At 43.4% G+C, this 10627-nt stretch overlaps 2 protein-coding genes across 5 annotated transcripts; one reads left to right on the forward strand and one right to left on the reverse strand.

Moving 5' to 3' along the window:
* Positions 1-4169: 4169 nt before the first annotated feature.
* Positions 4170-6234, reverse strand: org (oogenesis-related gene). 3 transcript variants are annotated; one of them, XM_005932445.3, is made up of 6 exons: positions 6043-6234; positions 5856-5927; positions 5568-5742; positions 4677-4849; positions 4369-4473; positions 4170-4292 (listed from the first exon to the last, which is right to left on the reverse strand). In XM_005932445.3, exons 1-6 carry the CDS (start codon positions 6115-6117, stop codon positions 4248-4250), a joined length of 645 nt encoding a protein of 214 aa, XP_005932507.1. In that variant the 5' UTR covers positions 6118-6234; the 3' UTR covers positions 4170-4247. The 3 variants fall into 3 exon arrangements, with proteins under 3 accessions (XP_005932507.1, XP_014192342.1, XP_014192343.1); XM_014336856.2 differs by having other exon boundaries at positions 5568-5787; XM_014336857.2 differs by lacking the exon at positions 5856-5927 and having other exon boundaries at positions 5568-5787.
* A 31-nt stretch (positions 6235-6265) lies between these two features.
* Positions 6266-9772, forward strand: LOC106633412. Of its 2 annotated transcripts, none has more exons than XM_042217005.1 (2): positions 6266-6846; positions 7697-9772. In XM_042217005.1, exon 2 carries the CDS (start codon positions 7740-7742, stop codon positions 8616-8618), a length of 879 nt encoding a protein of 292 aa, XP_042072939.1. In that variant the 5' UTR covers positions 6266-6846; positions 7697-7739; the 3' UTR covers positions 8619-9772. The 2 variants fall into 2 exon arrangements, with proteins under 2 accessions (XP_042072939.1, XP_042072936.1); XM_042217002.1 differs by having other exon boundaries at positions 6266-6454; positions 6661-9772.
* The last annotated feature ends 855 nt before the right edge of the window (positions 9773-10627 follow it).

Genomic DNA, 10627 nt, shown 5'->3' on the forward strand with positions numbered 1-10627 from the left:
TGACTTTGACAGAGTTTCTTACTCCCACTCACAACATGCTACGAATTTTATATTCTCAAGTAGCCCAAAATGCAGTCGTACAGTTTATTTTAACAATATTTTAAATACATTGCGCTGTTTAATACTTCTTCACTTACTGGCCGTTTTCTAAAGAAAAATAGACTTGGTAGAAATAGGCAATCAAATTAATTTTAAAAGATATTCAATACAAATACCAAAAGTTTTATATTTGCAACATTCGGGAGCAGCTTACAGCACTGCTCAGTGTCAACGATAGAGACAGAACACATTTTTAAAAAAAACAAAAAAAAAGCAAAAGAGTTACTTCTAATATCCTCTAAGTCTGTAACGAGTCTAACACTAAAACAGAGCTACAGTATCTATGCTGCATTGTTGTTATTCTGCATCTACCTGCTAATAAAGTTTATCCAATACATTCACTGAAGAAGTGCAGGATTGACACCGGGTCCATGAATAATTGAAATCTGCTGTATAAACTCTTCATGGTTATACTTCATATTCAAAACGTTATTCTGGCTTTGCAAAATCACATCCAGACAAAAAAACAAAAACAAAATAAAAACAAAAAAAACGAGGTTTTACAAAACTATGAGAGCGCAACAAGTGATAAATTCATTTAAAAAAAATGGATCTGAAAACTTTTCTAAGCTCAAATCACTGTCTTCCATCTTGTTTGGTATGAACTGCCTGATAAAATTTGATGTTTGACCTTTTCAACTCCATCCAGCTTTTTGCGAGCCGAAAACGCCACGACTCCTGCAGCTGGTGCGAACAAATTAAATAAAAGAGTCAAAGGTCAAACCACTCAGAGCAGGAAGGCGTCAGCACTGCAGATCCCGATCGTGAATTAAGATCTACAAGCTGTCAAACTGAGCCCCCTCTGCACACATACCACGAATCCACCAGTGGTCACGTGTCTTGTTGGTCTCTGTGCTCAGAATAGCATCCTAAATGTGTAAATGGATTTGCTCACTGCCATCAGCGGGGGCTGGCATCACACACTTCGAAGGCCCGACAATTTGCTGGTGTGACTCAGAGGTGTAACCGACCTCCAGACAGACAAGGACAATCGCAACACAGATAGAAGCAGAGGCTTCAACTCCAGCCGGACTGTTCGAGAGGCACGGGGAGACCTAAAATACTATGATCCAGATGATAAGATGTGGTGAAGCTACCCGGTGACTCCGGTGGACTTGGAGGATAAGCTGGCCTCTGACGGTTCAGGGCACCAGATTATGATGTAAAATTATGTGAGGGGGATAAAACCGCATTAAGGAAATGAAAAATGCTGCCATGTCACATTATCCTTACTGGATTGTTTTGTTCCAGAAAGCTGACTTGATTTTGAGCGACAGCTCCCCAAGGCGGGAGCAAAAGTCGGCCCTTCGCTCATCCATCAGCAGATCAACGCCGCTTTTACAAAATCTGCTCTTTTCTCTTACTTTGAAACTTTTTGAGAACCCTCACAGTCCCGGGCATCAAAGTGTATGACTAACTAAAGGCTCTGTCTGTCTGCTTCATTTTTCATGCCTCTTTTCTTGCTCTGCTGCTCTGAAGATGATGGATGCTCCTGAAATCTACGGGGACAGCCGGTCATTAGGCTTGAGGTAAAGTGAATCACGCTGCATGACTGTGCTGCGGAGGGTGCGGAGGGCCAGCAAAGAACGCTACAGAGAAAACGTAAGAGACAAGGGAGTTGGTTTGAGCAGTCTTGTTGGCTGACATTACAGAGTCACATTGTAATGTGGCAGATAATAGCCCGCAGGTCAGGCTGGAGGCCTGGAGAGCAGCCGGCACCTGCTGCCATTCACTCAAGGTGACAATAAGCCAATGTCGTCAAGTCCTAGATACGGCTCTGCCTCTAGGTTTGTGCATTTCAGAGAGGTTTTCAAACCATCTGTGCTGCTCACATAAATCCGGTAAAAACAAAAATAAATATGAAAGCACCTACCGCCTGCAACACAGCCACCCTGCATCTGAACTGATCTTCTCTACAAATCATACTGCATGCAACCACCCGTTACAGAACAAAAGCCCCACTATATTCTCTGCATGAGGCAAAAAGTCTTTGTTCCACAGCAGGTTTGGATATGCGAATGCATTTTTTTTTTTTGTCCCTTCCAGACTTCATGATTTTTACCTTGCACTTGAAAGGCAAAGGCAGAGCTTGTGCTTTAAAAGCAGGTCTCCAGCTGGCTACAAACAGCAGAGATAGAGGTCGATGCTCTCTAGTGCTGCCTCCGCTGAGCGGTCTACCCTTCAAACGTTCAGACAGCCATGAGAGCCCCAAGAGACCATAAGTTCCTGTTCTGTAGCCAGCTCTCACTGCTGCTGCCCTTCCTGAAAAAACACACACACACACACACACACACTCTAAGCGTTTAATTCACATCAGTATGTGAAACTTCAGCGAAGCTGCTTTTGCACCCCAGCATCACAGGGTGAAAAACACCTCTGAGGGAAGGAAAAAAGGAAGTCACAAACTTTACTGCCAAAACAACCTCGTGTGTTTTTAGGAATTAATTGAAGGCAGCTGGATTTTTTGGCACCAACAAGCAAATAACCAACTGATCTACCCTGGATGTGGCACCTCCCTCCAAGTAATTTAACTGTAGCACAGGTCACTGCAAGAGGGGAGAAAGAACTTAAATGTTTACTGCTGTTTATTTTTAAACTTGCAAATAATAAATTTAAAGTGAAGAATACCTGCCCTCTCTAATAATCATTAGACCTCAATGAGCTCCAAAAAAAGATCAAAGAAGGCGGCAGCTTCGCAAACTGAATTTTCAACAGCCAAACATACAGTAAAAACTTCAGAAAGACATTTGAGGAGGCAAAAATCAGAGCAGAAAGGGCCAGGACATCCTCACTTCTAGCACGGGTTCAGTGTGCTACGGTGCACTCCGAGTATGTTAAAATTTCCAGGTCAGGCTTTTACTTTCCCTCATCAAAGCAGACACTGAAACTGAAAGAGCACGAATTCAGTTGTTTTCCAAAGTGAATTCTTTATATGACTAATAAGTGACCTTTATGAAGAAAACAGGCGGAGTTCCCCATTTCAAATTACAGCACAATAACAGTTCAACACAGTGTTACTTTGAAGAGTGCTCCTTCCTCCAGCCTCGTTCGCATCCATCCAGGGAATGAAAACTGGATAAAACCCAAAAATAAATGAAACCATTAGCGAGCCGATCCGCTACCCCATTACTGACAATGCAAAATCAGTACAGCGGCAGCTCATCCGCGTGGGAGCAGATTGTTGAACAAGTACCGGTTCAGTCATTTTTCAAGAGGTTTGCAGGGCTCTTCACAGCAGCCTGCCATCAGCTTCTGTAAGTACACCTCACACTCAGCAGTAAACAGAGGGACCGTGCGTGCACACGGATAGAGGTTCGGCTCTGTGGGCAGCAGAAAATTACACTCGTCAGCCTCTTATGAGAGCCACATGACAGCAGCCGTCCCCCTCACCGGCAGCACAGTCAGATGTGAGCGCTGTGGTAACAGCACTTTTCTGCTTGGATGAACTCTAGTCAGACAGCTGAAAGTCACCTGCTTTAAGTCAAAAATAGTCCTGGTTCATCTGCCGTCACGGTTTGAAAGTGTCACACCTTTGATGTGCATGTCAGACATTAATTTTTGAAACCTAAGCTAAAATCCTTGTCTTTAAATACATGCATATCTACAAACAGTAAGACTGCACACATTTTGTACTAAGAAAATGTAAGCCGACAGCTCAGAACCTCACTCCTGGAGAGTCCTATATAAAAGACTAGCACAATGATTCCAGAGCCCTCAACCTTCAGCTTGCCCATTATTGCTTGCAATTTTTGGTACCGATCTTGTAAAGGAGAAACACACACACCTGAAGCGCCTTAGATGTTTACAGATACGACATCAACATGAGGCTGAAAGATTTGAAGACCAGTGAGCATCTTTTAAGTGCAAGCTACCAGCTGCAGAAAACCTACCCTACTAATATTCTTCAAATTTAGTGCAGAACATTTGCAGACTTGCAAAGTTTGTGTTCATGTTGTGCCGTACATGAACAGTAACATGTCCAAGCTGAAGTCCAGTTCCCCTTATGCTCCCAACTCTAGTTTTATGTAGCACTACTGCCATCTGGTGGTAACACACAAGCAGGCCAAGGCAAAGGGATAAAGTTTTATTGAATTACGAAATATAAACATACAAGAACGACCTGCAACAAAGACACTCAATATGACACGCTAAACAGCAGGGCAGGAGACTTCAGGAGTGGGCACATCAACTCCCTGTAGAGACAAGAAAGCTGAGCTGATTCAGCCGTTCAACAATTCGTTTACAGAACCGTGCCGCCACTCAGCTCACCGTGTTCACGTCATCAATGACGACATCCTTCTCCGAAACCTCAAGGTCACTTTCTGTGTCATTGTGCGAGCGGTATTCTTCACTCTCCGTCTCTACAGAGCTGGGCTTTAAAAGAAAAGCGGCCATGTTTTAAGATGCACTTCATGTCTGTAACTAAAATTAAAGCCACAGGCTAAAGAAACCAAGCGTGTGGTCTCTGGAGTGAGTTTTACAACTTTAAATTTACAGCTCTGCATAAAACTAATGGGGGAGAAAAATACACAGCAGAGTTTGCTTCCTTGTCTCCCCCCCCCCCGCACAATACCAACCTCATAGTCAGGGTCAACCTCAGGTCCATCATCGTCAGCAAGCTCCTGAGAGAGCGCCTCCACCCAAGTCTGCTGCTCCTCCACATCATCGTCCTCCTCATCCTCGTCATCTACGTCATCCTGTTTTCTCTTACTGCCCTTTCCACAGGGCTTTGCAGGAGACACTCTGATTTCTGTTCACAAAGCATGACCTTTCATGACGCAGTGTTCACTCAATTTCAGAGAAAACTTTAAAATTCATTTATATTTAAACCTTCAAGCAGGAGAAAAACACTTTAATTAAATCATGTACAAGAGTGTCCTGCTCAGAGGGGACAACAGTACAATCATAAGTTCCATATACTGTATGGCACATCCAAACACTACTTAAGCACAAACAATATAACACTTATAAACTTCAGGATCAAAGAATGAATACCTAGTGAAAGTAAACTGAACTTTCCACGAGTGTCTGAAATTCTTAGGTTTTGTTCAGTAAGCGGCTGCAGAAGGCCAGACAACTTTTTAATTAGACATAAGGCTGCTTAGTCAATCAGCTTTTTAACAAGAGGTTCAGATAAACATTGTTTTACTGCTGAATTGCTCAAACCGTTTGTTTCATGATTCTAAACAGAGTCCCTCAGTAACTCTAAAAACAGAAATATTCTGTAGGCAAAGCTGCAAGCCAGCAGTTATTCACATTAACAGTTGAAGAGTCAAAGGTAAAACGTAGAGCCAGTACAAGTACATTTGGCCCCATTTTCAAATTCTTTTCTCTACTAACGTCACAAACTGTCATCTAATTGTCTCCACTGACTTATTTTAAGTATCAGCCGTGTCTGAACAGTGTGACAGTGGGATCAGTCCGTGTCCTGTTCATATTATTCGACAAAATAAACAACATGCACCTACCTGGGGACAGGGACAGTCCGATTCTGCTGGACACCGGATAGCCGAGGGCACTCTGCATCCAGCGGGGCAGGACGTACAGCAGCAGGCGGGTGACCCGGCTCAGGCGCTTGCGGCCTGTGAGGCTCAGGCGCCCAGGGCTGGAAACCGTGGGGTTAACGAGGACGTTTTCCTTTGTCTGCCGTAAGCCCAGCACCCACCAAAAGCCGCGGTATGCACGCACCTGCAAATCAGAGCAATGTTACTTTAGCTAAAGCTGGAGAGAGGGGTGTAACTTTGTCAGCTACGTACAACGATGCCAAAGGGCCAGAAGAGGCCGCGCAGCAGGGAGGGAAGCACCCCGTCTCTCCTCACAACTCTGTCCTGCAGGTAAGTAGACACGACCGGTGAAAAAAAAAAACAAAACACAAACAGCCTTCCTGCTAGTGCGAGAGGACCCGAGCAGCTAGCAGAAGCGAGAAGTCCCCCTCTCCTTTACCTCAGTATTGTTAGTCTGGACCCGGACCTGATCCTGCTCCACCTCCACAACTTCGCTGACGCCCTCAAGACTCATTCTTCTGCGGGCTAAAACCTGAAGCCGGAGGGCTGCGATAGACCGAGGACGAACTGAGACACCACAGCTTGTGAAGGAGTTAGAGCATGAAATGTACCCTGAAGCGTCAACGCTGCAGCCAATCAATGCAGACAAATGCACCTGCTGCAATCAGCGCGAGCCAATGAGCAAATCGCCAATTAACCTCCATCAGGCCAAAAAAGGCGGGCAAAACGGTTTGGACTGGGAGGGATCACAAACGGGTAATGGAAAACTTAAAATGCAGCCGTGAAATATACACGTGTCTCTGCAACTGAAAAATATATATGTTTAATATCAGCGCTTAAACATGCGATCTGTAAGTCAAAGTTTTGGGTTGTAATCTCAAAATTTCTGCTACATAACTTGAATTTCGGGGGGGCAACTTCTTGTTATTTTTACGTTACTAAGTCTAAGACCAACGCCAAAATTTACTTCAAGCCCAGTTTAGTTAGAAAGTTGAAATGTATTATTTTATTTATTTTTTAAAATGTATTATTCATTTATATCTCTGTCGATATAAAGGCCGGGTTCTTGAAAGATGGGAATAAACCATACTGGCCCCATTAACAAAGACTGCCTCCAGACTGCAGGGAACTGTGCTACTGTTGGTGGAAGAGTGGATGTAAGATTAGGGACTCTAAATGTAGGGACAGTGCAGAAGGTTGGATGTCAAAGGTCGGGTGTGATGGAGGCAGATGAAGCACTGTGGTGAGTCCTAAATAGAGCAGCTGAAAGAAGGAGAAGGCTAACATTTGTAATATAAAGTTATTTCCTAAGAAAATGTTTTATTGTCACAGAAGCTTGCTTTCTGCCCACCTCTGATCAGATCAGCTGGGTGGCCTGTGTGTGCTGTTTTACCGACAGGGACGTTGCAGAGCGCCCTCTGGTGGACAAACATTCCAACATCAACAATCATAAAATACAAGTGTTTGTGTTTCCCTTTTTTAATTTTTAATTTTCATTTAACGGCCATTATAATTGTAGATACCGATGTATCAGCTAAAATCAGCCCCACTTATATACTGGGTGGGTTTTACAGTTTATTAATCAACAGAACAGTTTCCTAGAACTTTTTAAATATCACAGATAAATATTTACTTTGTAGAATTCATACATATTTGCAGCTTAGCTGTTTGTTTTTAAACATCCTTTTTGCAAAAGCTGCAATTTTACAAAATCGAATTTATAAGGGAGCGATGGGTACTCTTCACTGTTTTATTAGTCACTAATAAAATATGCAATAGCACCTGTCCCACTGCAAATAAAAAAAAAAAATGTGCGAATCTTAAAATGTTAAACAAGTTTCTTTTCAAAATCTAAACCCTTTATGTAGTTACCAGAATACAACATCTGTCCTGCGTGCTCCTTGGCACACAAAGAGGTTTAAAAAAGAGGCCCATCATTAAGCTTCCATACTTGACAGTTTCCCTAATTGGAAACTGTTTCCGCTACCTGTCTTCGTCACATTTACGCACCCTTTGATGCATTTGCTGGAAGACAAAGGGATGTGGAAAAGCATAAAAGGTGCCTCTCCCCACTCCTATTTCAAAATCTACAGACGCTCCGAGCCTGTGTGCAGAGAGGGTTAAAGAGATTTAAACATGAATAAGAATCCCGTCACCAGAACGTTCACCATTGGAGCTATCTGCAGTGGAAGCAAAGCTTCAGATGATTTCCCCACAGGACGTAGGCACAGCAGTGCAGGGATCCAGGCGCTTTCGTGGGCTACCGGCACCGTAAAGTCCTTCGATTCCCATGAGAACATTTTTCCAAATATCCTGACTCCTGACAGCATCCCACAGTTCACCATTCCAAGTCTGTCTGTGCAGACTGGCTTCAGATCACTGGACAAGGAAAGTAACAAAGAGAGAGAAGGGGGCTCAGAGATGACGCCAGAATCCTCAGTTTCTTCGGCCTGCGCCACGGTCTCGTCATCTGCATCATTCTCCAGCTTTGCTTTAGTTCGGTCAGAGCGCAAAGCTGAGCGGTGTGTTTCAGACCCTTTAACCAAGAGGAGATCTCTCCTTCAGAGGGAGCTGCACTCTCCTTGCTCCTACAGTGAGACCCAGCATTGCCTTGACCCCGCAAGCAAAGCCGCTCTCTCCCTGCCGCACTTGACCAAAATCACCACCCCCTACGGCTTCGTCACCTTAAGTCAGAGCCCCCAGATGGCAAGCGAGGAGGCACTTCTCTACCAAGCAGGCCCGCACCGCTTAAATAAAGATGACAAGAATTCATACTGGCTCAGCAGAGCTCCCGGGAAAAGCACAGAAGACATTAAAGGCAAGTCCTCCCACCTGTCAGGGCCGGAGAAGAGACTATCCAAACACTTGGCTGACTCACAGTCTAAGAGAGCACTACAGGCTTCTTCTGCCTCCTCCACCACAGTTTCATCGTCTCCACCACCAAGGCAACCAGATGAGAGGCACAAACCCCGCTTCTACGAGGTCATAAAGAAACACTTCATCTCCCGCCATTAGAAACATCACTATATATTTGACTGTGTGGTAACAATGCCAAGAAAATATGTTATGTATTTATTTAAATTTGCATGTAAAAATAAAAGTTTTCCTCCCGTGTAAAACACTGAAAACTAATTAAATTGTACCAGATTTTGTCACTACTCTGGTGTCACTTTCAAATATCGATTTAGTATTGAAGCACCTGGTTCTGGTTAACCAAATTTCAGAACCCTTTGGGACATTTTTTCAGGTCTTCTGGTATACCCACCACACGTCTGGTAAACACTTCCTCTTCTGTCTGCTTGTCATTGCACACATTGAATACTGAAAAAAAAATTAAATGCTTATCACACCGTCACAAGGTTTCGAGACAGCTTGTCTGTATACCTGCATGCAACTAAAACTCAGACATGATTGGTTAATACAACCAGACACAAAGCAGAAGTGGTTTGTTTCGCAAAGAGTTCAAAGTCTAGAGCTGAGCACAGAGGAAGATCACCTTTAAGATTCACTGAGGATATTCCACATCACCCGTGAGGTTAAGGTTAATGGATTCCTCTATCGCTTAAATGTCAGTCACTCTCAGTTTGCCTGCTCCTATTCACTTCCTCGCTGAACACGTATTTATGAGCCCTGAGTCCTGCAGCGCTGAATGCGTCCTTCTGCCAGATGAACCAAGCGCTTGCTCTTTAGCATATGAAGAGACCGCTGGTCGCCTAATACATCCTTGGAGCATGCGTCCTTAACCCTCCCACACACTGAAATTAAGCAGGTAAATATCATTATGGCCCAGAGTACCCTTATCTAAGCCGAGGGCGAGGGATACACAAGGCTGACCCTTGAACACGGGAATAGATAAAGGTGATCTAAATTTAAAATCACCCGCCGTGCTGTTTCTGTGCGTGATTTAGGCCGTTCCTCGTGGCAGACAGGGGTTTCAGCTTTAATGAAAGTAAAACAGGAGGAGATGAAAGAAAAAAGGCATGCAGAACATCTGTGTTGATTAATATAAAACAAGTTGGAGAGGTTCATATCACAGTCTATCTGAATGTATTTTTATTGTGTTGTTATTGTATGTTCCTTAAATTGGACTCCACTGGTCAATATAACAATACAAACAAAAGCTGAATATTATTAGTTGAATTTTTTTTCCTTTTTTTTTTTTTTGCTTTATTTTAACATGTGCTGACTGTGGAGTTTGCATGTTGTCCCTGTGCGTGGGTTAAAGTCACCTTATGCAGATGCAAGAGAGATGTTTGTATTTCCTGTCTCAGAGCGATGCTGAGAAACACGCATTCATTACTTCTAGGCTGAAATATTCATTTTATCAGGTCAATCCAAAACACCACAGTGAGTGTACTGACAGGGAAAAGAAAGAGACATATAGACAGACCTCATGGTACCTTATATCCCAACAGAGCTCTTCGCTCTCAGACTGCCGGTTTACTTGTGGTTTGTATGACATTTAAAAGTAAAATGAGAACCTGCTCCCTCTACTTTCAAGAGACTCTAAACCTTCGTGTTTGATAAAGCAACCTAGAAACCCAGAAACCTAAAAGATTCAGAGAGTTTCTCTCATCCCAACCGGTCGCAGCAGATGGCCGCCCCTCCCTGAGCCTGGTTCTGCCGGAGGTTTCTTCCTGTTAAAAGGGAGTTTTTCCTTCCCACTGTCACCAAAGTGCTTGCTCATAGGGGGTCATATTATTGTTGAATTTTTCTCTGTATGTATTATTGTAAGGTCTGCCTTACAATATAAAGCACCTTGAGGCGGCTGTTGTTGTGATTTGGTGTTGTATAAATAAAATTGAATTGATTTAAAGAGGAGTGGGCCAAAATTCTCCTGAGCAACAACAAGAAACATCTCACTGCTGTTCTCACCAACAAGGGTTTCTTAACTAAGTACTCACTCATGCTTTGCTTGGGGACCAAATACTTATTTCATTCTATGACACACAGATGAGTTTGTTTTTTGAAATGTGGTTTTTCTGGATGCATACATAAGACTGGATGCACAGTGACATCTGGAT

The sequence above is a fragment of the Haplochromis burtoni genome, unplaced genomic scaffold (genome assembly GCF_018398535.1).
Source record: "Haplochromis burtoni strain Fernald_Lab_line unplaced genomic scaffold, NCSU_Asbu1 Contig_13, whole genome shotgun sequence".
Lineage (NCBI taxonomy): Eukaryota > Metazoa > Chordata > Actinopteri > Cichliformes > Cichlidae > Haplochromis > Haplochromis burtoni.

Coding starts and splice junctions, on each gene's coding strand:
- org (XM_014336856.2), bottom strand. CDS start 6,117: ATGAGTCTTGAGGGCGTCAGCGAAGTTGTGGAGGTGGAGCAGGATCAG. Junction 5,928..6,042: donor TCCAGACTAACAATACTGAG/GTAAAGGAGAGG, acceptor ACTTACCTGCAG/GACAGAGTTGTGAGGAGAGA. Junction 4,293..4,368: donor TCATTGATGACGTGAACACG/GTGAGCTGAGTG, acceptor TTGTCTCTACAG/GGAGTTGATGTGCCCACTCC.
- LOC106633412 (XM_042217005.1), top strand. CDS start 7,740: ATGAATAAGAATCCCGTCACCAGAACGTTCACCATTGGAGCTATCTGC.